This window comes from Anolis sagrei, chromosome 12 (genome assembly GCF_037176765.1).
Source record: "Anolis sagrei isolate rAnoSag1 chromosome 12, rAnoSag1.mat, whole genome shotgun sequence".
Taxonomy (NCBI): Eukaryota; Metazoa; Chordata; class Lepidosauria; order Squamata; family Dactyloidae; genus Anolis; species Anolis sagrei.
Genome location: NC_090032.1, coordinates 1,727,367 through 1,751,511, shown reverse-complemented (window position 1 = coordinate 1,751,511; position 24,145 = coordinate 1,727,367). Strand labels below are relative to the sequence as shown.

The 24,145-nt window shown below is 46.5% G+C and overlaps 1 protein-coding gene across 1 annotated transcript in view; it reads right to left on the bottom strand.

Moving 5' to 3' along the window:
- Positions 1 to 21,568, bottom strand: part of LOC132764568 (immunoglobulin superfamily DCC subclass member 3-like) — a 47,949-nt gene extending 26,381 nt beyond the window's left edge. The window contains exons 1-6 of the mRNA XM_067472656.1: positions 21,481 to 21,568; positions 19,487 to 19,843; positions 15,532 to 15,676; positions 15,142 to 15,272; positions 13,754 to 13,891; positions 11,382 to 11,540 (exon numbers count right to left, since the gene is read on the bottom strand). Coding sequence (XP_067328757.1) covers positions 11,382 to 11,540; positions 13,754 to 13,891; positions 15,142 to 15,272; positions 15,532 to 15,676; positions 19,487 to 19,843; positions 21,481 to 21,568 — 1,018 coding nt within the window. The remainder of the gene's footprint in view (positions 1 to 11,381; positions 11,541 to 13,753; positions 13,892 to 15,141; positions 15,273 to 15,531; positions 15,677 to 19,486; positions 19,844 to 21,480) is intronic.
- Positions 21,569 to 24,145: the final 2,577 nt, after the last annotated feature.

Here is a 24,145-nt window from a genome sequence, read left to right as displayed (position 1 = left end):
TTATATTATATTATATTATATTATATTATATTATATTATTATATTATATTATAAGCGTAGCAAGAAATATGCAATCTGGGTGTTTTTATAGGATTTCGGATATGAAACATTTGGCATTTGAGTTGCTTCAGAAGGCCCAAGCGGACCCTTTGCCCGCGTTTTTGCTTTCGGAGAGGAATCGGGCTCCGGAGTTCCCGGATCGGGCCCGAAGCCCCCATCGTGGGAGCCGGCCGCGGAGGCAGATGTTGCATTCAAAGCCCTGACACTTTGCAGAAAAGGAGGTTTAAGCCTCCGAGACGGGACGCATCTCATTAGGGCTGGGAAAAGAGCAGCGGACCCCAAACAAAGGCCGGGGGACGGCGGCGGGGGGCCCCTCGCCCGAGAAGGGCTTTGTTGTCGCCTCGGCCATGGGATTGAGGCATGGAAATGAGGGTCTGGGAGAGGGAACTCGGGCCGGAGAACGGCGGGCCCGAGACCCCCCTTCGACCGTTTCCACACCCCGCCCTGACCCCAAAGCATATGCCCCATTGAGGCCCCTCCGTCCGTCCGAGAAGGAGCAAGAGCGTGTCGTCCCCATTGTCTTCCAAACAGAAGCCAGATTGGAATATTTTGCTTCCACCGGAGCGCATTGTGTGCAGAATCCTTTGTGCCTGATATGATCCGGCATCAAATTGGCTTCGATTTCGGGCGGCCCTCCGACACCTCCGGGGAACCAACCTTCAACTTGGGAAATTTACGAGTTGGCTGGGTTAAACCCATTCCCAATATCATGGACTCGTACAATCCTAGAGTTGGAACATACCCTTAGGACCGTTCCTAATGCCGCGACCTCGTAATCCAGTTCCTCATGTTGTGGTGACCCCCAACCATAACATTATTTCCATTGCTACTTCACAACTGGAATTTTGCTCCTGTAATGAATCATCATGTAAATATCATAGACTCGTACAATCCTAGAGTTGGGACATACCCTTAGGACCGTTCCTAATGCCGCGACCTCGTAATCCAGTTCCTCATGTTGTGGTGACCCACCACCATAACATTATTTCCATTGCTACTCCACAACTGTAATTTTGCTCCTGTAATGTATCATAGACTCATACAATCCTAGGATTGGAACATACCCTTAGGACCGTTCCTAATGCCGCGACCTCGTAATCCAGTTCCTCATGTTGTGGTGACCCACCACCATAACGTTATTTCCATTGCTACTTCACAACTGTAATTTTGCTCCTGTAATGAATCATCATGTAAATATCATAGACTCGTACAATCCTAGAGTTGGAACACACCCTTAGGACCATTCCTAATGCTGCGACCTCGTAATCCAGTTCCTCATGTTGTGGTGACCCACCACCATAACATTATGTCTATTGCTACTTCTCAACTGTAATTTTGCTCCTGTAACGAATCATCATGTAAATATCATAGACTCGTACAATCCTAGAGTTGGGACATACCCTTAGGACCGTTCCTAATGCCGCGACCTCGTAATCCAGTTCCTCATGTTGTGGTGACCCCCCACCATAACATTATTTTCGTTGCTACTCCACAACTGTAATTTTGCTCCTGTAATGAATCATCACGTAAATATCATAGACTCGTACAATCCTAGAATTGGGACATACCCTTAGGACCGTTCCTAATGCCGCGACCTCGTAATACAGTTCCTCATGTTGTGGTGACCCCCAACCATAACATGATCTTCATTGCTACTTCACAACTGTTCACATTTAGGCATATTGAGTATTCGTGCCAAGTTTGGTCCGGATCCATCATTGTTTGAGTCCACAGGGCTGTCTGGATGTAGGTGAACTACAACTCCAAAACTCACGTCAATTCCCACCAAACCCTCCCAAGCATATTGAGTATTCGTGCCAAGTTTGGTCCAGATCCATCATTGTTTGAGTCCACAGGGCATTCTGGATGTAGGCAAACTACAACTCCAAAACTCAAGGTCAATTCCCACCAAATCCTCCCAAGCATATTGAGTATTCGTGCCAAGTTTGGTCCATCATGGTTTGAGTCCACAGGGCTCTCTGGAAGTAGGTGAACTACAACTCCAAAACTCGAGGTCAATTCCCACCAAACCCTCCCAAGCATATTGAGTATTTGTGCCAAGTTTGGTCCAGATCCATCATTGTTTGAGTTCACAGGGCATTCTGGATGTTGGTGAACTACAACTCCAAAACTCAAGGTCAATTCCGACCAAACCCTCCCAAGCATATTGAGTATTTGTGCCAAGTTTGGTCCAGATCCATCATTGTTTGAGTCCACAGTTCTCTCTGAATGTAGATGAACTACAACTCCAAAACTGAAGGTCAATTCCCACCAAACCCTCCCAAGCATATTGAGTATTTGTGCCAAGTTTGGTCCAGATCCATCATTGTTTGAGTCCACAGGGCTCTCTGGATGTAGGTGAACTACAACTCCAAAACTCAAGGTCACTTCCCACCAAACCCTGCACAGGGCTCTCTGGGTGTAGGTGAACTACAACTCCAAAACTCAAGGTCAGTTCCCACCAAACCCTCCCAAGCATATTGAATATTTGTGCCAAGTTTGGTCCACAGGGCTCTCTGGATGTAGGTGAACTACAACTCCAAAACTCAAGGTCAATTCCCACCAAACCCTGCACAGGGCTCTCTGGGTGTAGGTGAACTACAACTCCAAAACTCAAGGTCAGTTCCCACCAAACCCTCCCAAGCATATTGAATATTTGTGCCAAGTTTGGTCCACAGGGCTCTCTGGATGTAGGTGAACTACAACTCCAAAACTCAAGGTCAATTCCCACCAAACCCTCCTAAGCATATTGAATATTTGTGCCAAGTTTGGTCCACAGGGCTCTCTGGGTGTAGGTGAACTACAACTCCAAAACTCAAGGTCAATTCCGACCAAACCCTCCCAAGCATATTGAGTATTTGTGCCAAGTTTGGTCCAGATCCATCATTGTTTGAGTCCACAGTTCTCTCTGAATGTAGATGAACTACAACTCCAAAACTGAAGGTCAATTCCCACCAAACCCTCCCAAGCATATTGAGTATTTGTGCCAAGTTTGGTCCAGATCCATCATTGTTTGAGTCCACAGGGCTCTCTGGATGTAGGTGAACTACAACTCCAAAACTCAAGGTCACTTCCCACCAAACCCTGCACAGGGCTCTCTGGGTGTAGGTAAACTACAACTCCAAAACTCAAGGTCAATTCCCACCAAACCCTCCTAAGCATATTGAATATTTGTGCCAAGTTTGGTCCACAGGGCTCTCTGGGTGTAGGTGAACTACAACTCCAAAACTCAAGGTCAATTCCCACCAAACCCTCCTAAGCATATTGAATATTTGTGCCAAGTTTGGTCCACAGGGCTCTCTGGGTGTAGGTGAACTACAACTCCAAAACTCAAGGTCAATTCCCACCAAACCCTCCTAAGCATATTGAATATTTGTGCCAAGTTTGGTCCACAGGGCTCTCTGGATGTAGGTGAACTACAACTCCAAAACTCAAGGTCAATTCCCACCAAACCCTGCACAGGGCTCTCTGGGTGTAGGTGAACTACAACTCCAAAACTCAAGGTCAGTTCCCACCAAACCCTCCCAAGCATATTGAATATTTGTGCCAAGTTTGGTCCACAGGGCTCTCTGGGTGTAGGTGAACTACAACTCCAAAACTCAAGGTCAATTCCGACCAAACCCTCCCAAGCATATTGAGTATTTGTGCCAAGTTTGGTCCAGATCCATCATTGTTTGAGTCCACAGTTCTCTCTGAATGTAGATGAACTACAACTCCAAAACTGAAGGTCAATTCCCACCAAACCCTCCCAAGCATATTGAGTATTTGTGCCAAGTTTGGTCCAGATCCATCATTGTTTGAGTCCACAGGGCTCTCTGGATGTAGGTGAACTACAACTCCAAAACTCAAGGTCACTTCCCACCAAACCCTGCACAGGGCTCTCTGGGTGTAGGTAAACTACAACTCCAAAACTCAAGGTCAATTCCCACCAAACCCTCCTAAGCATATTGAATATTTGTGCCAAGTTTGGTCCACAGGGCTCTCTGGGTGTAGGTGAACTACAACTCCAAAACTCAAGGTCAATTCCCACCAAACCCTCCTAAGCATATTGAATATTTGTGCCAAGTTTGGTCCACAGGGCTCTCTGGGTGTAGGTGAACTACAACTCCAAAACTCAAGGTCAATTCCCACCAAACCCTCCTAAGCATATTGAATATTTGTGCCAAGTTTGGTCCACAGGGCTCTCTGGATGTAGGTGAACTACAACTCCAAAACTCAAGGTCAATTCCCACCAAACCCTGCACAGGGCTCTCTGGGTGTAGGTGAACTACAACTCCAAAACTCAAGGTCAGTTCCCACCAAACCCTCCCAAGCATATTGAATATTTGTGCCAAGTTTGGTCCACAGGGCTCTCTGGATGTAGGTGAACTACAACTCCAAAACTCAAGGTCAATTCCCACCAAACCCTCCTAAGCATATTGAATATTTGTGCCAAGTTTGGTCCACAGGGCTCTCTGGGTGTAGGTGAACTACAACTCCAAAACTCAAGGTCAATTCCGACCAAACCCTCCCAAGCATATTGAGTATTTGTGCCAAGTTTGGTCCAGATCCATCATTGTTTGAGTCCACAGTTCTCTCTGAATGTAGATGAACTACAACTCCAAAACTGAAGGTCAATTCCCACCAAACCCTCCCAAGCATATTGAGTATTTGTGCCAAGTTTGGTCCAGATCCATCATTGTTTGAGTCCACAGGGCTCTCTGGATGTAGGTGAACTACAACTCCAAAACTCAAGGTCACTTCCCACCAAACCCTGCACAGGGCTCTCTGGGTGTAGGTAAACTACAACTCCAAAACTCAAGGTCAATTCCCACCAAACCCTCCTAAGCATATTGAATATTTGTGCCAAGTTTGGTCCACAGGGCTCTCTGGGTGTAGGTGAACTACAACTCCAAAACTCAAGGTCAATTCCCACCAAACCCTCCTAAGCATATTGAATATTTGTGCCAAGTTTGGTCCACAGGGCTCTCTGGGTGTAGGTGAACTACAACTCCAAAACTCAAGGTCAATTCCCACCAAACCCTCCTAAGCATATTGAATATTTGTGCCAAGTTTGGTCCACAGGGCTCTCTGGATGTAGGTGAACTACAACTCCAAAACTCAAGGTCAATTCCCACCAAACCCTGCACAGGGCTCTCTGGGTGTAGGTGAACTACAACTCCAAAACTCAAGGTCAGTTCCCACCAAACCCTCCCAAGCATATTGAATATTTGTGCCAAGTTTGGTCCACAGGGCTCTCTGGGTGTAGGTGAACTACAACTCCAAAACTCAAGGTCAATTCCCACCAAACCCTCCTAAGCATATTGAGTATTCGTGCCAAGTTTGGTCCAGATCCATCATTGTTTGAGTCCACAGGGCTCTCTGGATGTAGGTGAACTACAACTCCAAAACTCAAGGTCAATTCCCACCAAACCCTGCACAGGGCTCTCTGGGTGTAGGTGAACTACAACTCCAAAACTCAAGGTCAATTCCCACCAAACCCTCCTAAGCATATTGAATATTTGTGCCAAGTTTGGTCCACAGGGCTCTCTGGGTGTAGGTGAACTACAACTCCAAAACTCAAGGTCAATTCCCACCAAACCCTCCTAAGCATATTGAATATTTGTGCCAAGTTTGGTCCACAGGGCTCTCTGGATGTAGGTGAACTACAACTCCAAAACTCAAGGTCAATTCCCACCAAACCCTGCACAGGGCTCTCTGGGTGTAGGTGAACTACAACTCCAAAACTCAAGGTCAGTTCCCACCAAACCCTCCCAAGCATATTGAATATTTGTGCCAAGTTTGGTCCACAGGGCTCTCTGGATGTAGGTGAACTACAACTCCAAAACTCAAGGTCAGTTCCCACCAAACCCTCCCAAGCATATTGAATATTTGTGCCAAGTTTGGTCCACAGGGCTCTCTGGATGCAGGTGAACTACAACTCCAAAAGTCAAGGTCAGTTCCCACCAAACCCTCCCAAGAAGGGCCACCAAAAGGGTCAAAGGTCTGGAGTATTTTTTAGCTAGATGGTTGTCTGTTGGGAGGGATTGGAATAGGTCTTTGTTAGAATACGGTTGGACCGAATGTCTCTTCTGCAAATTGCGGAGGAAACGGAAGAACTTTGGTATCCCCTCCGCATTCACCACCCTTCCCCAAATCCAAAGCCACGAAGGGGTCCCTGATGATGACGGGGAGGCGGGTCTCCTTCCGTCCGTCCGTCCATCAATCACCCCGCGGTCCTTTGTCCCTTAGGACCGTTCCTAATGCCGCGACCTCATAATCCAATTCCTCATATGTGGTGACCCCCCACCATAACATTATTTCCATTGCTACTTCACAACTGTAATTTTGCTCCTGTAATGAATCATCATGTAAATATCATAGACTCGTACAATCCTAGAGTTGGGACACACCCTTAGGACCGTTCCTAATGCCGCGACCTCGTAATCCAGTTCCTCATGTTGTGGTGACCCTCAACCATAACATTATGTCTATTGCTACTTCACAACTGTAATTTTGCTCCTGTTGTGAATCATCATGATATGCAAGATGCCTTTTCCTTCACAAATACTCAATATGCCCAAATGTAAACACTGGAGGAGTTTAGGGAAAACAGACCTTGAAATTTGGGAGTTGTAGTTGCCGGGGTGTATAGTTCAATTACAGTCAAAGGGCATTCTGAACTCCACCAATGATGAAATTGAGCCAAATTTGGCACACAAAACTCCCATGACCAACAGAAAATACTGGAAGGGTTTGGTGGGCATTGACCTTGAGTTTGGGAGTTGTAGTTGCTGGGATTTATAGTTCACCTACATTCAAAGAGCATTCTGAACTCCACCAACAATGGAATTGAACCAAATTTGGCACACAGAACTCCCATGACCAACAGAAAATACTGGAAGGGTTTGGTGAGCATTGACCTTCAGTTTGGGAGTTGTAGTTGCTGGGATTTATAGTTCACCTACAATCAAAGAGCATTTTGAACTCCACCAATGATGGAATTGAATCAAACTTGGCACACAGAACTCCCATGACCAGCTGAAAATACCGGAAAGGTTTGCTGGGAATTGACCTTGAGTTTTGGAGTTGTAGTTCACCTATATCCAGAGAGCACTGTGGATACAAACAAGGATGGATCTGGATCAAACTTGGCACATATACCAAATATGCCCAAATGTAAACACTGGTGGAGTTTGGGGAAAATAGACCTTGACATTTGGGAGTTGTAGTTGCTGGAATTTATAGTTCACCTACAATGAAAGAGCATTCTGAACTCCACCAATTATGGAAGTGACTCAAACGTGGCACACAGAACTCCCATGACCAACATAAAATACCAGAAGGGTTTGGTGGGAATTGATCTTGAGTTTTGGAGTTGTAGTTCACCTACATCCAGAGAGCACTGTGGACTCAAACAATGATGAATCTGGATCAAATTTGGCACGAATACTCGATATTCCCAAATGTGGACACTGGTGGAGTTTGGGGGGAAATCGACCTTGACATTTGGGAGTTGTAGTTGCTGGGATTTGTAGTTTACCTACAATCAAAGAGCATTCTGAACCCCCACCAAACTCTACCAGTGTCCACATTTAGGCATATTGAGTATTCGTACCAAGTTTGGTCCGGATCCATCACTGTTTGAGTCCACAGGGCTGTCTGGATGTAGGTGAACTACAACTCCAAAACTCAAGCTCAATTCCCACCAAACCCTCCCAAGCATATTGAGTATTCGTGCCAAGTTTGGTCCAGATCCATCATTGTTTGAGTCCACAGGGCTCTCTGGATGTAGGTGAACTACAACTCCAAAACTCAAGGTCAATTCCCACCAAACCCTGCACAGGGCTCTCTGGGTGTAGGTGAACTACAACTCCAAAACTCATGGTCAATTCCCACCAAACACTCCCAAGCATATTCTGGATTTGTGCCAAGTTTGGTCCACAGGGCTCTCTGGATGTAGGTGAACTACAACTCCAAAACTCAAGGTCAATTCCCACCAAACCCTGCACAGGGCTCTCTGGGTATAGGTGAACTACAACTCCAAAACTCAAGGTCAGTTCCCACCAAACCCTCCCAAGCATATTGAATATTTGTGCCTAGTTTGGTCCACAGGGCTCTCTGAATGTAGGTGAACTACAACTCCAAAACTCAAGGTCAGTTCCCACCAAACCCTCCCAAGCATATTGAATATTTGTGCCAAGTTTGGTCCACAGGGCTCTCTGGATGTAGGCGAACTACAACTCCAAAACTCAAGGTCAATTCCCACCAAACCCTCCCAAGCATCTTGAATATTTGTGCCAAGTTTGGTCCACAGGGCTCTCTGGGTGTAGGTGAACTACAACTCCAAAATTGAAGGCCAATTCCCACCAAACCCTCCCAAGCATATTGAGTATTAGGTTCTTGTGGGTTTTTTCGGGCTATAGGGCCATGTTCTAGAGGCATTTCTCCTGATGTTTCGCCTGCATCTACGGCAAGCATCCTCAGAGGTAGTGAGTATTTGTGCCAAGTTTGGTCCAGATCCATCATTGTTTGAGTCCCCAAGGCTCTCTGGATGCAGGTGAACTACAACTCCAAAACTCAAGGTCAATTCCCACCAAACCCTCCCAAGAAGGGCCACCAAAAGGGTCAAAGGTCTGGATTTTTTTTTTTAGCTAGATGGTTGTCTGTTGGGAGGGATTGGATTGGGTCTTTGTTCGAATACGTTTGGACCGAATGTCCGTTCTGTATATTGCGGAGGAAACGGAAGAACTTTGGTGTCCCCGCCGCATTCACCACCCTTCCCCAAATCCAAATCCACGAAGGGGTCCCTGATGATGACGGGGAGGCGGGTCTCCTTCCGTCCGTCCGTCCATCAATCACCCCGCGGTCCTTTGTCCCCAGCACACGAGTCACGGCATCGACCCCCATCTCTTTATCCCCGGCCCAGAATCGATGGCCGCTCCAGGGCCAGGTTCGATCCTGCGTCTCCTCGTCAGCCCTCGAGATGGGGAAAAAATGGACGATGCAAAGCCGGGAGGGATTGCAAAGATTTGGGGGGGGGGGGGATGTTGTGCCTGCTGAAATGAAACCGATAAGCGTGGACGGTGGCGAAACCCCTCGAGGACGGAAAAGGGGGGCGGCGGGAGACAGATGCGAGTCGTGGAGGAGGGCAAGGAAATGTCCCCATATCTGCCAGAAAATGAAGACGAGAGGGAGAGAGAGAGATGATGGATATGGAGAGCTGAGGTGGGCAAGGGTCAGAAGTCAAAGGCAGGAGGGGAGCAAGCAGGAGAGGCCTTTCACACTCGCAACGTCCGCTGGAATAACTCGTTCCGCCCCAAATGGAAAACGGTCAGTCTGAGGTAAACCTCAGTGGGAGAAAATTCTCCGTCTGTGAGAAGGCCTCACAGTCAGAAATATTAAAAATTAACTAGGTATTTTTGATTACAAAAATATGAGTCAAGCACTGAAAGGGTTAAATGGATGCAACGATTCAGCCGAAGCTGCAGTCTGTCAGTCTGAGGTAAACCTCAGTGGGAGAAAAGTCTCAGTCTGTGAAAAAGCCTCACAGTCAGAAATATTAAAAATTAGCTAAGTATTTTTCATTACAAAAATGTGAGTCAAGTACTGAAAGGGTTAAATGGATGCAGTGACTCAGCAGAAACTGCAGTCTGTCAGTCTGAGGCAAACCTCAGTGGGAGAAAGGTCTCAGTCTGTGATAAGGCCTCACAGTCGGAAATATTAAAAAATAACTATTTTCACTACAAAATTGTGCGTCAAGCACTAAAATAGTTAAATGCATGCAATGACTCAGCAGAAGCTGCAGTCTGTCAGTCTGAGGCGAACCTCAGTGGGAGATAAGGCCTCACAGTCAGAAATATTAAAAATTAACTAAGTATTTTTAATTACAAAAATGTGAGTCAAGCACCGAAAGGGTTAAAAGGATGCAACGATTCAGCCGAAGCTGCAGTCTGTCAGTCTGAGGTAAACCTCAGTGGGAGAAAATTCTCAGTCTGTGAGAAGGCCTCGCAGTCAGAAATATTAAAAATTAACTAAGTATTTCTCATAACAAAAATGTGAGTCAAGCACTGAAAAGGTTAAAAGGATGCAACGATTCAGCCGAAGCTGCAGTCTGTCAGTCTGAGGTAAACCTCAGTGGGAGAAAAGTCTCAGTCTGTGAGAAGGCCTCACAGTCAGAAATATTAAAAATTAACTAAATATTTTTAATTACAAAAATGTGAGTCAAGAACTGAAAGGGTTAAATGGATGCAATGACTCAGCAGAAGCTGCAGTGTGAGGTAAACCTCAGTGGGAGAAAAATCTCAGTCTGTGAGAAGACCTCACAGTCAGAAATATTAAAAATCAACTAAGTATTTCTCATAACAAAAATGTTAGTCAAGCACTGAAAAGGTTAAAAGGATGCAACGATTCAGCCGAAGCTGCAGTCTGTCAGTCTGAGGTAAACCTCAGTGGGAGAAAAGTCTCAGTCTGTGAGAAGGCCTCACAGTCAGAAATATTAAAAATTAACTAAATATTTTTAATTACAAAAATGTGAGTCAAGAACTGAAAGGGTTAAATGGATGCAATGACTCAGCAGAAGCTGCAGTGTGAGGTAAACCTCAGTGGGAGAAAAGTCTCAGTCTGTGAGAAGGCCTCACAGTCAGAAATATTAAAAATTAGTGTTTTTCATTACAAAAATGTGAGTCAAGCACTGAAAGGGTTAAATGGATGCAACGACTCAGCAAAAGCTGCAGTTCAACATAAGCAGGTCTGCTTGTAGCTTAGTAGCTGTCAGTCTGAGGTAAACCTCAGTGGGAGAAAAGTCTCAGTCTGAGAAGGCCTCACAGTGTGAGGTAGGCCTTAGTCTGTGAGAAGACCTCACAGTGTGAGGTGGACCTTAGTCTGTGAGAAGGCCTCACAGTGTGAGGTGGACCTCTGTCTGTGAGAGAAGACCTCAGTGTGAGGTGGACCTTAGTCTGTGAGAAGGCCTCACAGTGTGAGATGGACCTTAGTCTGTGAGAAGGCCTCACAGTGTGAGGTGGACCTCTGTCTGTGAGAGAAGACCTCAGTGTGAGGTGGACCTTAGTCTGTGAGAAGGCCTCACAGTGTGAGGTGGACCTCAGTCTGTGAAAGAGGGTCTCACAATGTGAGGCAGGCCTTAGTCTGTGAGAAGGCTTCCAAGTGCGAGAACGCCTAGTGTGAAAAGCTCCAGGTTGAAGGCCTCGTGTGTAAAGCTGTGTAAAAAGCTACTGTATGAAGCTTGAAGGTACCCAACGGCAACAACATAAAGTTCCTAGTCTCTAAACAACCAGTCCTAGGATTCCATAGATCTACCTTCTCTCACCCAAACCCAGTCTCACCTTGGACCATGAGGATGCCCTGCGCGGTACGGCGAACGCGGGTTCCCGGGCGATTGGCAGCACAAACGTAAACGCCGGCGTGTTTCACCGAGACATCGGATATCATGAGGTTGCCAGTTCCCAAAACTTGGATGCCTTCGACACCAATGGAACGTCCATCTGCGGGGAAGAAAAAAGTCAGACCGCTTCCTCCTTTGCTTTGCAGGGCTAAAGGAGACAACCTCGCGACCCCTCTGAAATGGCCAGGTGACCCCTCGGGGGGTCGCGACCCCCAGGTTGAGAACAGCTGACATAATGCTTCCTCCTCGCATCACAATGCAACTCCTCCTCTTCTCATCACATAACTTCCATCTCCCCCTTCCATCATGTTCTCCTCCTTCCATCAGAACATAGCTCTCCCTCCTCCCATCACAATGCATCTCCTCTTCTCATCACATAACTTCCATCTCCTTCCATCATGTTCTGCTCTTCCATCAGAACATAGCTCTCCCTCCTCTCATCACAATTCAACTCCTCTTCTCATCACATAACTTCCATCTCCTCCTCCCATCATGTTCTCCTCCTTCCATCAGAACATAGCTTTTCCTCCTCCCATCACAATGCAACTCCTCCTCTTCTCATCACATAACTTCCATCTCCTCCTTCCATCATGTTCTCCTCCTTCCATCAGAACATAGCTCTCCCTCCTCCCATCACAATGCAACTCCTCTTCTCATCACATAACTTCCATCTCCTCCTTCCATCATGTTCTCCTCTTCCATCAGAACATAGCTTTTCCTCCTCCCATCACAATGCATCTCCTCCTCTTCTCATCACATAACTTCCATCTCCTCCTTCCATCAGAACATAGCTCTTCCTCCTCCATCACAATGCAACTCCTCTTCTCATCACATAACTTCCATCTCCTCCTTCCATCATGTTCTCCTCCTTCCATCAGAACATAGCTTTTCCTCCTCCCATCACAATGCAACTCCTCCTCTTCTCATCACATAACTTCCATCTCCTCCTTCCATCATGTTCTCCTCCTTCCATCAGAACATAGCTTTTCCTCCTCCATCACAATGCAACTCCTCTTCTCATCACATAACTTCCATCTCCTCCTTCCATCATGTTCTCCTCTTCCATCAGAACATAGCTTTTCCTCCTCCCATCACAATGCATCTCCTTCTCTTCTCATCACATAACTTCCATCTCCTCCTTCCATCATGTTCTCCTCCTTCCATCAGAACATAGCTCTTCCTCCTCCATCACAATGCAACTCCTCTTCTCATCACATAACTTCCATCTCCTCCTTCCATCATGTTCTCCTCCTTCCATCAGAACATAGCTTTTCCTCCTCCCATCACAATGCAACTCTTCCTCTTCTCATCACATAACTTCCATCTCCTCATTCCATCATGTTCTCCTCCTTCCATCAGAACATAGCTCTCCCTCCTCCCATCACAATGCAACTCCTCCTCTTCTCATCACATTACTTCCATCTCCTCCTTCCATCATGTTCTCCTCTTCCATCAGAACATAGCTTTTCCTCCTCCATCACAATGCAACTCTTCCTCTTCTCATCACATAACTTCCATCTCCTCCTTCCATCATGTTCTCCTCCATCCATCAGAACATAGCTCTCCCTCCTCCCATCACAATTCAACTCCTCTTCTCATCACATAACTTCCATCTCCTCCTTCCAACATGTTCTCCTCTCTCCATCAGAACATAGCTCTTCCTCCTCCAGCACAAAGCAAATCCTCCTCTTCTCATCACATAACTTCCATCTCCTCCTCCCATCATGTTCTCCTCCTTCCATCAGAACATAGCTTTTCCTCCTCCCATCACAATGCAACTCCTCCTCTTCTCATCACATAACTTCCATCTCCTCATTCCATCATGTTCTCCTCCTTCCATCAGAACATAGCTCTCCCTCCTCCCATCACAATTCAACTCCTCTTCTCATCACATAACTTCCATCTCCTCCTTCCATCATGTTCTCCTCCTTCCATCAGAACATAGCTTTTCCTCCTCTCATCACAAAGCAACTCCTCCTCTTCTCAAGTTCCATCTCCTCCTTCCATCATGTTCTCCTCCCTCCATCAGACCATAGCTCTTACTCCTCCCATCACAATGCAACTCCTCCTCTTCTCATCACATAACTTCCATCTCCTCCTTCCATCATGTTCTCCTCCCTCCATTATAACTTCTCCTTCCTCCCTCTTTTCATCTCAGTACAACTTCTCCTTCCTTCCTTCTGGGCAACTTCCCCTCTTTCATTCAGAGAATTGCTCCCGTCACATCCATCATCGTAGATCTTTCCTCTGCATCCATTTCTCTTCCTCCTGTCACAACCCAACTTTCCATCCGTTAAACTCCATTCCACTCACCAAGACGACTCCAGGACACAATCGGCCGAGGATTGCCGGTGGCGATGCACTCCAAGATGGCCGTCTGGTGCACGTTGATGGTCAGGTTCTGTGGGCCGGACAAAATGACCGGCTCCTTGTAGAGTTTGGGGGCAAACACTGGGGAGAAGGGAGAAGAAAGTCAATGGTTGTATCGAGATTCGGGCAGGATTTGCCAATCTGACCTTGGTGTGAAATTTTCAGCATGATAAGTCCATGATAAGTCCATATATTGTCGTCAGTAACTTTGGTCAATTGCCGGTCTCAGACATCATTCCGCAAAAGCTTTGTTCCACGGCCAAGTTTTCACTAGCTTCCTAAAGGTCAGGAGGGAGGGGTTAGATCTAATCTCATTCGGGAGGGAATTCCTTAGCCATTGAGCCACTGCAGAAAAGGCCCAGTCTCTCGTTCCCACCAGACGCACCTGCAAAGGCCTCTCGTCTAAAGGAATTTTTAAAAGAATGGAGAAGAGAAGAACAAACGGGATTTCTTCCTAACAGAAACATGAAGGACAATATTTGAACAGTATTGGGCTTTAATAAGTACTATGATCTATATCAGTGGTTCTCAACCTGGGGTCTCCAGATGTTTTTGGCCTTCAACTCCCAGATATCCTAACAGCTAGTAAACTGGCTGGGATTTCTGGGAGTTGTAGGCCAAAAAGATCTGGGGTCCCCAGGTTGAGAACCACTGATCTAAATCATCAAAAAGAAGTAGCCCTTTTGGCCGTCGATGCAGAAAAGGCTTTCGACAACCTAAATTGGGACTTTTAAAAAATCTTAATTCGATATTTAGACATGGGCTTTCGATTTAGCAATGCCATCCATTCAATATACGAGACCCAAAAGGCCTCTCCAAACGATCTTAATACTCTTGGTGGTTCATAGGGGAGAATACATTCGGACAGGTAAATTGGGCCGGAACCGTATAGGGTTTTGTAGGTTGAAACCAGCACTTTGAATTGTGCAACGGAAGCTAATTGGCAGCCAGTGGAGCTGGCACAACAAGCAAGTTGTACCCCACTCCCATTACCCAACTCCCATTAGTAACCTGGCTGCCGAGCATTGGACTAATTGCAGCTTCCGAGCAGTCTTCAAAGGCAACCCCATGTAGAGAGTGTTGTTGTAATCTATACGGGATGTATAGGGATCTTAATTCTGCCCAAATACTGGGCAAATGTTACCCGTAAACTCTGGTCCATCTTTGCAACCATCTTTTTGAAATGTGAGCTAAGCAAACCACAATCGCACTCCTGATATCTGGGTACAGTGCAATATACACACATCATAAATTTCTACCATCCCTTGTTTCCATTTTGGCAAACTGGTGATACCATCCCATGTTCTTGCCCCCCCCCCCCCAATGCTCACCGCTGATGCTTAACGCCGCCTCTTGACTGTAACGGGTGTTGGCGATATTGCTGGCCACGCAGCGGTAGGTCCCCACATCGGAACGGCGGACCCCCGTGATTTGCAGGATGCCGGTGGGGAGCAACGTGAACCTGGCAGAAATGACAAAGAAGGGTTGAAAGGAGCAGAATTAGGACACACACATTGCAGATGTTGTGTCGCGACATTGTAATTTGGAAAGCATGCTCTAGCTAATATATCTCTACCAGGGGCCCACACCGGGAGAAAAGTGGCATATAAATAACATCAAATTCCTGACATCCTTCTTTAGACTTAATCCGATGTCTGGAAACTCGATTCCGAACCATTTCTGTGCTGATATAGCTCCACTTTCCACTATGAAACCCTCACCGGTAGTCATCCGTTTGGAGAGCGGTGCGGTTGCGTTCCCAGGTGATCGTCGCTTCGGGGACACCCTGGATCAAGCACTGGAAGCGGGCCACTCCACCTTCCTCGACCGACATGGACTCCGGGTGCATATGGAACCTGGACAGGGCTGTGGGGAGAGAAGCGTGGGGTGATGATGATGATAATAATAATAATCATCATCATCATCATCATCTTTATTTATATTCTTCCCGTGGAGACTCAGAGTGAATTACAATATAAACAGATATCGGCAAACATTCAATGCCTTGTTACAATACAGCGAGACACACAAACAAAGGCAAAGGCTTCTCCTTTCATTTCCAGCTTTGGTGACAACTTTATTATATCTTGTCCTTCTTCCCGTGGAGACTTAGAGTGAATTACAATATAAACAGATACCGGCAAACATTGAATGCCTTGTTTACAATGCAGTGAGACACACAAACACAAACAAATGCAAAGGCTTCTCCTTTCATTTCTGGTTTTGGAGGCAGTGCTCATCTCTGACTCTGGGGAGGACATTCTTTTTCCCGCGGAGACTCAGAGTGGATTGCAATATAAATAGATACCGGCAAACATTCAATGTCTTGTTACAATACAGTGAGACACACAACACAAACAAAGGCAAAGGCTTCTCCTTTCATTTCCAGCTTTAGTGACAACTTTATTATATCTTGCCCTTCTTCCCGTGAAGACTCAGAGTGGATTACGATATAAACAGATACCGGCAAACATTCAGTGCCTTGTTACAATACAGCGAGACCCACAAAAACGAACAAAGGCAAAGGCTTCTCCTTTCATTTCTGGCTTTGGAGGCAGTGCTCATCTCTGGCTCTGGGGAGGACATTCTTTTTCCCGTAGAGACTCAGAGTGGATTACAATATAAACAGATACCGGCAAACATTCAATGCCATGTTACAATACAGTGAGACACACAACACAAACAAAGGCAAAGGCTTCTCCTTTCATTTCTGGTTTTGGAGGCAGTGCTCATCTCTGGCTCTGGGGAGGACATTCTTTTTCCCGCGGAGACTCAGAGTGGATTACAATATAAACAGATACCGGTGAACATTCAATGCCTTGTTGCAATACAGTGAGACACACAACACAAACAAAGGCAAAGGCTTCTCCTTTCATTTCTGGCTTTGGAGGCAGTGCTCATCCCTGGCTCTGGGGAGGACATTCTTTTTCCCGTGGAGACTCAGAGTGGATTACAATATAAACAGATACCGGCGAACATTCAATGCCTTGTTACAATACAGCGAGACACACAACACAAACAAAGGCAAAGGCTTCTCCTTTCATTTCCGGCTTTGGAGGCAGTGCTTATCTCTGGGTCTGGGGAGGACATTCTTGTTCCCACGGAGACTCAAGAGTGGATTACAATATAAACAGATACCAGCAAACATTCAATGCCCTGTTGCAATACAGTGAGACACACAACACAAACAAAGGCAAAGGCTTCTCCTTTCATTTCCGGCTTTGGAGGCAGTGCTCATCTCTGGCTCTGGGGAGGACATTCTTGTTCCCACGGAGACTCAGAGTGGATTACGATATAAACAGATACTGGCGAACATTCAATGCCTTGTTACAATACAATGAGACACACAACACAAACAAAGACAAAGGCTTCTCCTTTCATTTCCGGCTTTGGAAGCAGTGCTCATCTCTGGCTCTGGGGAGGTGCTATTCTCCATTTTCAAGCCGAGGAGCCTGCGTTGTCACCTCCTTTTTCCTGCGGAGACTCAGAGTGGATTGCAATATAAACAGATACAGGCAAACATTCAATGCCTTGTTACAATACAGCGAGACACACAACACAAACAAAGGCAAAGGCTTCTCCTTTCATTTCCGGCTTTGGAGGCAGTGCTCATCTCTGACTCTGGGGAGGACATTCTTTTTCCCGTGGAGACTCAGAGTGGATTACAATATAAACAGATACCAAAACATTCAATGCCTTGTTACAATACAGTGAGACACTCAACACAAACAAAAGCAAAGGCTTCTCCTTTCATTTCTTATGCCGTTACTGCCAAAGTAGTACCTTTTTATCTACTCAGATTAGCATGTTTTTGAACTGCTAGGTTGGCGGGAGCTAAGGCTAACAGTGGGAGCTCACCTCATCCCACGGATTCGAACTGTCAACCTTCAGGTCAGCAGTTGGAGCACCCGGTGGCGCAGTGGGTTAAACCCCTGTGCCGGCAGGACTGAAGACCGACAGGTCGCAGGTTCGAATCCAGGGAGAGGTGGATGAGCTCCCTCTATCAGCTCCAGCTCCTCATGTGGGGACATGAGAGAAGCCTTCCACAAGGATGATAAAAACATCAAAATCATCCAGGCGTCCCCTGGGCAACGTCCTTGCAGACGGCCAATTCTCTCACACCAGAAGCGACTTGCAGTTTCGCAGGTCGCTCCTGACACGACAAAAAAAAAGATCAGCAGTTCAGCAGCACAAGGGTTCAACCCATTGCGCCACCACGGGATGGTGTGACATTTAGACCAGGTGCCAATCAGAATGGATTGGCCGAAGAAAATCAACTAAAATGGATCCACACACAAGCCTAGTAGATACAACACAAACAAAGGCAAAGGCTGTATTGTCGAAGGCTTTCATGGCTGGAATCACTAGGTTCTTGTGGGTTTTTTCGGGCTATCGGGCCATGTTCTAGAGGCATTTCTCCTGACGTTTTGCCTGCATCTATGGCAAGCATCCTCAGAGGTTGTGAGGATGCTTGCCAAAGGCAAAGGCTTCTCCTTTCATTTCTGGCTTTGGAGGCAGTGCTGATCTCTGGGGCTCACAGTGGGAGCTCACCGCATCCCACGGATTCGAACTGTCAACTTTCAGGTCAGCAGTTCAGCAGCACTAGGGTATAACCCATTGTGCCACCACGGGATGGTGTGACATTTGGACCAGGTGCCAATCAGCATGGATTGGCCAAAGGAAAACAGCTAAAATGGATCCACACACAAGCCAAGTAGATACAACACAAACAAAGGCAAAGGCTGTATTGTCGAAGGCTTTCATGGCTGGAATCACTAGGTTCTTGTGGGTTTTTTCAGGCTATCGGGCCATGTTCTAGAGGCATTCTCTCCTGGCGTTTCGCCTGCATCTATGGCAAGAATCCTCAGAGGTAGTGAGGATGCTTGCCAAAGGCAAAGGCTTCTCCTTTCATTTCCGGCTTTGGAGGCAGTCCTCATCTCTGGTGCTCACAGTGGGAGCTCACCTCATCCCACGGATTCGAACTGTCAACCTTCAGGTCAGCAGTTCAGCAGCACTAGGGTATAACCCATTGTGCCACCACGGGATGGTGTGACATTTGGACCAGGTGCCAATCAGAATGGATTGGCCGAAGGAAATCAACTAAAATGGATCCACACACAAGCCTAGTAGATACAACACAAACAAAGGCAAAGGCTTCTCCTTTCATTTCCGGCTTTGGAGGCAGTGCTGATCTCTGGGGCTCACAGTGGGAGCTCACCTCATCCCACTGATTCAAACTGTCAACCTTCAGGTCAGCAGTTCAGCAGCACAAGGGTTTAACCCATTTCGCCACCACAAGATGGTGTGACATTTGGACCAGGTGCCAATCAGAATGGATTGGCCGAAGGAAATCAACTAAAATGGATCCATACACAAGCCTAGTAGATACAACACAAACAAAGGCAAAGGCTTCTCCTTTCATTTCCGGCTTTGGAGTCAGTGCTCATCTCTGGGGCTCACAGTGGGAGCTCACCTTATCCCACTGATTCGAACTGTCAACCTTCAGGTCAGCAGTTCAGGAGCACATTGCGCCACCACGGGATGGCGTGACATTTGGACCAGGTGCCAATCAACACGGATTGGCCGAAGGAAAACGGCTAAAACAGAAGTCGTATTGTGTTGTTAATTACCATTAGTGTGAACCCCAAAAGTTAGGGAACTATTTGGTTGACTTACTGGCAATCTGGACACGGGCCTTGCGACTGACCAACATGCCATAACGGTTCTGGGCAGCACAGCTGTACTCTCCAGTGCTGGATTCGGTGGCATTGGCCGTGCTGGCATCGGCGCCTCCTCCTCCTCCTCCTCCTCCTCCTCCGCGGGGTCTCCGGTGGACACTCTCCAGGAGGAGGGATCCGTTGGACAAGATGGCCACCTGGCTGTCATTGGAGAGGGGGACTCCGTTCCGGTACCAGGTGCGAGTGATGGGCGCCTCGCCTTCCACTTGGCAGTGGAGCAGGAGGGGCCGGTCCCGGACGGCAATCACATCACTCGGCTCCAGGACGAACGCCAGCTCTGAAGAGTCGGCCAGCCCTGCGGAGAAGAAAACGTATCAGAGAAGGTGTGGAATGTATATTCCATACTATAGGCAGTCCCACCACAGCAACTTTATTTATATCCCACCACCACCACTACCACAACAACTTTATTTATATCCTGCTGCTGCCACCACCACAACAACTTTATATCTTGCCTCCACCACCACCACAAATTTATTTATATCCTGCCTCCATCACTACCACAACAACTTTATTTATATCCTGCCTCTACCACCACCACCACAATAACTTTATTTATATCTTGCTTCCACCACCACAACGACTTTATTTATTTCCTGCCTCCGTCACCACCACAACAACTTTATTTATATCCCACCACCACTACCACCACAACAACTTTATTTATATCCTGACTCCACCACCACAACAACTTTATATCCTGCCACTACCACTACCACAACAACTTTATTTATATCCTGCCTCCACCACTACCACATCTTTATTTATATCCTGCCACCACCACCACAACAACAATATTATTTATATCCCGCCGCCACCACCACTACAACAACTTTATTTATATCCTGCCACCACCACCACTACCACAACTTTATATATATCCCACCACTACCACAACAACTTTATTTATATCTTGCCTCCACCACCACCACAACTTTATTTATATCTTGCCTCCACCACCACCACAACTTTATTTATATCCCGCCACCACCACAACCACAACTTTATTTATATCCCACCACCACAACCACAACCACAACTTTATTTATATTCTGCCACCACCACAACCACAACTTTATTTATATCCTGCCACCACCACAACCACAACTTTATTTATATCCCGCCACCACCACAACCACAACTTTATTTATATCCCACCACCACAACCACAACCACAACTTTATTTATATCCTGCCACCACCACAACCACAACTTTATTTATATCCCACCACAACCACAACCACAACTTTATTTATATCCTGACTCCACCGCCACAACAACTTTATATCCCACTACCACCACAACAACTTTATTTATATCCTGCCACCACAACCACAACTTTATTTATATCCTGACTCCACCACCACCACAACTTTATATCCTGCCACCACTACCACCATAACTTTATTTTTTATCCCACCACCACCACAACCACAACTTTATTTATATCCTGCCGCCACCACCACAACAACAAGTTTATTTATATCCCACCACCACCACAATAACAACAACTTTATTTATATCCTGACTCCACCACCACAACAACTTTATATCCTGCCACCACCACAACTTTATTTATATCCTGCCTCTACCACCACCACAACATCTTTATTTATATCCTGCCACTACCACCACCACCACAACAACAACAACTTTATTTATATCCTGCCACCACTACCACAACAACAACTTTATTTATATCCAGATACCACCGCAACAACTTTATTTATACCCTGCCTCCACCACCACTACCACAACAACAACTTTATTTATACCCCGCCCCCATCTCCCAACTCAGGGCGGCTTCCAGGAAAACCCGGACATTTGGAAAGCAGCGGGAAAAGTGGGAAGGCAGGTGATGAATTGGGATTTTGCTTGCCAAATTGAGATGCTTGGGAGGTCTTGACTACGGCTTTCAAAGTTCAAACGCACCCATTCCAGAGTTGTTGCAAGACCGAAATGGAAAAGAAGGTGTGGCGGGGATCCTCCTTTGTTTCTCGGTCGCAACCTCCGACCCCATTTCGATCCATCCATCAATCTCACCCCACGGCAAGTCCTTGTCCACCGAAGGGCCCGACGGAGGCACTCAATTGGAAAAAGCGAGGCAATTAAAAACCTCTCGGGCTCCGAGTGGGGGTCCCTTTAGGGCTTCAAAGGGGCTAATCTCCCCCCCCCCCCGTCCCTTCCGTCCCCCCACTCTTTTATCCTCGGACCCTCTTCATTCACAAACTGCTCTTGGCCGAAACCCAAGCCCCCCACCCCTCCCCTCGACCGTCCCGTGCCTCTTTGTGCCAAAATTGGAGCACATCCCAAAAAAAGTCAAAAGGGAGGGGTGGGCGAGCTTGGCACAGAAATGCCACCACGGTGATGACCGGGACCCCACCGAGACCCCACGCTGCCACGTGCCTCCGTTTCTGGCTCGGAGCCCATGCACGACCCAAGACCTCGTAACATTTCCTCGTAACATTTCCTTTGGTCATGGATGGGCCTCACCTGTCTCTCGAAACCGAAAAGACAGTATAGCAAACTCTCCAATTAAAGGTTTTGATACATCTAGCTTAACACCTTTTATGAAAACTAGATGTTCCAACGTATTGTCGAAGGCTTTAATGGCTGGAATCACTAGGTTCTTGTAGGTTTTTTCGGGCTATAGGGCCATGTTCTAGAGGCATTTTCTCCTGACGTTTCGCCTGCATCTATGGCAAGCATCCTCAGAGGTAGTGAGGTCTGTTGGAATTAGGACAATGGGTTTATATATCTGTGGAATGACAAAGGAATGACATCTATATATATAAAAATCAGGCATCATCGTCCCCCATTCTGTATCTTTGCATTTTGTTTTTTCTGCCTAAGTGGAGTCTCTTGCATTTGTCCCTGTTGAACTTCATTTTGTTAGTTTTGGCCCTTCATCTTTCTAATCTGTCAAGATTGTTTTGAATTCTGCTCCTTTCTTCTGGAGTATTGGCTCTCCCTCCCAATTTGGTGTCGTCTGCAAACTTGATGATCATGCCTTCTAGCCCTTCATCTACGTCATGAATGAAGATCTTGAGCAGGACAGAACCCTCCTGATGGCATTCCACTCGTCACTTCTTTCCAGGATGAAGAGGAGGAAGCCCTGGGGAGAATCACCCTCTGGGTTCGTCCATTTAACCAATTCCAGATCCACCTCACCGTAGTTTTACCTAACCCACATTGAACTAGTTTCCTTGCCAGAAGGTCATGGGGGACCTTGTCAAAGAAGGCCTTCCTGAAATCCAGGTACGAGTCCAAAAGTGGCAGGCTAAAACCCGGAACCTCCATCAGGTGCACAATGGAGGACCACCTTGCAGTGACAATAGATGGATGGTTGGATGGTTGGATAGATAGATAGATAGATGGATGGATGGATGGATGGATGGATGGATGGATGGATGGACGGACGGACGGACGGACGGATAGCTGGATAGATAGATAGATAGATAGATAGAGAGATAGAGAGATAGATAGGGAGATAGATAGATGGATGGATGGATGGATGGATGGATGGATGGATGGATAGCTGGATAGATAGATAGATAGATAGATAGATAGATAGATAGATAGGGAGATAGGGAGATAGGGAGATAGGGAGATAGATAGGGAGATGGATGGATGGATGGATGGATGGATAGCTGGATAGATAGATAGATAGATAGATAGATAGATAGATAGATAGATAGGGAGATAGATAGGGAGATAGATAGGGAGATAGATAGGGAGATAGATGGATGGATGGATGGATAGCTGGATAGATAGATAGATAGATAGATAGATAGATAGATAGATAGGGAGATGGATGGATGGATGGATGGATAGCTGGATAGATAGATAGATAGATAGATAGATAGATAGATAGATAGGGAGATAGATAGGGAGATAGATAGGGAGATAGATGGATTGGATGGATGGATGGACGGATGGATGAATGGATGGATAGCTGGATAGATAGATAGATAGATAGATAGATAGATAGATAGATAGATAGGGAGATAGGGAGATAGATAGATAGATAGATAGATAGATAGATGGATGGATGGATGGATGGATGGAGGGAGGGAGGGAGGGATAGCTGGCTAGATAGATAAATAGATAGAGAGAGAGAGAGAGAGAGATGGATGGATGGATGGATGGATGGATAGCTGGATAGATAGATAGATAGATAGATAGATAGATAGATAGAGGGAGGGAGAGAGAAGCACTCCCAAGTGGCCAGCTTCTGGTCAAAGGACATAAATTTAGTACTTTGTTTGTGTTTTTAAATATCTTACAATTTGCTTGTGACACAATAAATAAATTACTATTATTATGCATGTTGTTGTTGGTACTGAAATGGTGGTACAACCAACCCCTCGGGCATCGAAACCTCTTGGCCTTGGACTGTACCCAAAGTACCTGCCTTGCTTTTGGATAGGATTATCAAGGAGCCGTGCTCCCCAAATTAGGGTTCTCCGTGTGGCCTTCCTTCCCCTCATCTCACAAAGCCAACAGATGGAAAGGGCTGCAGGGGGCTGGAAAAAGAGAGACCCTAATCCCCTCTGGGAGCCGGCGGGGGTCTTTCCAAAGCCACAAAGTTAAACTC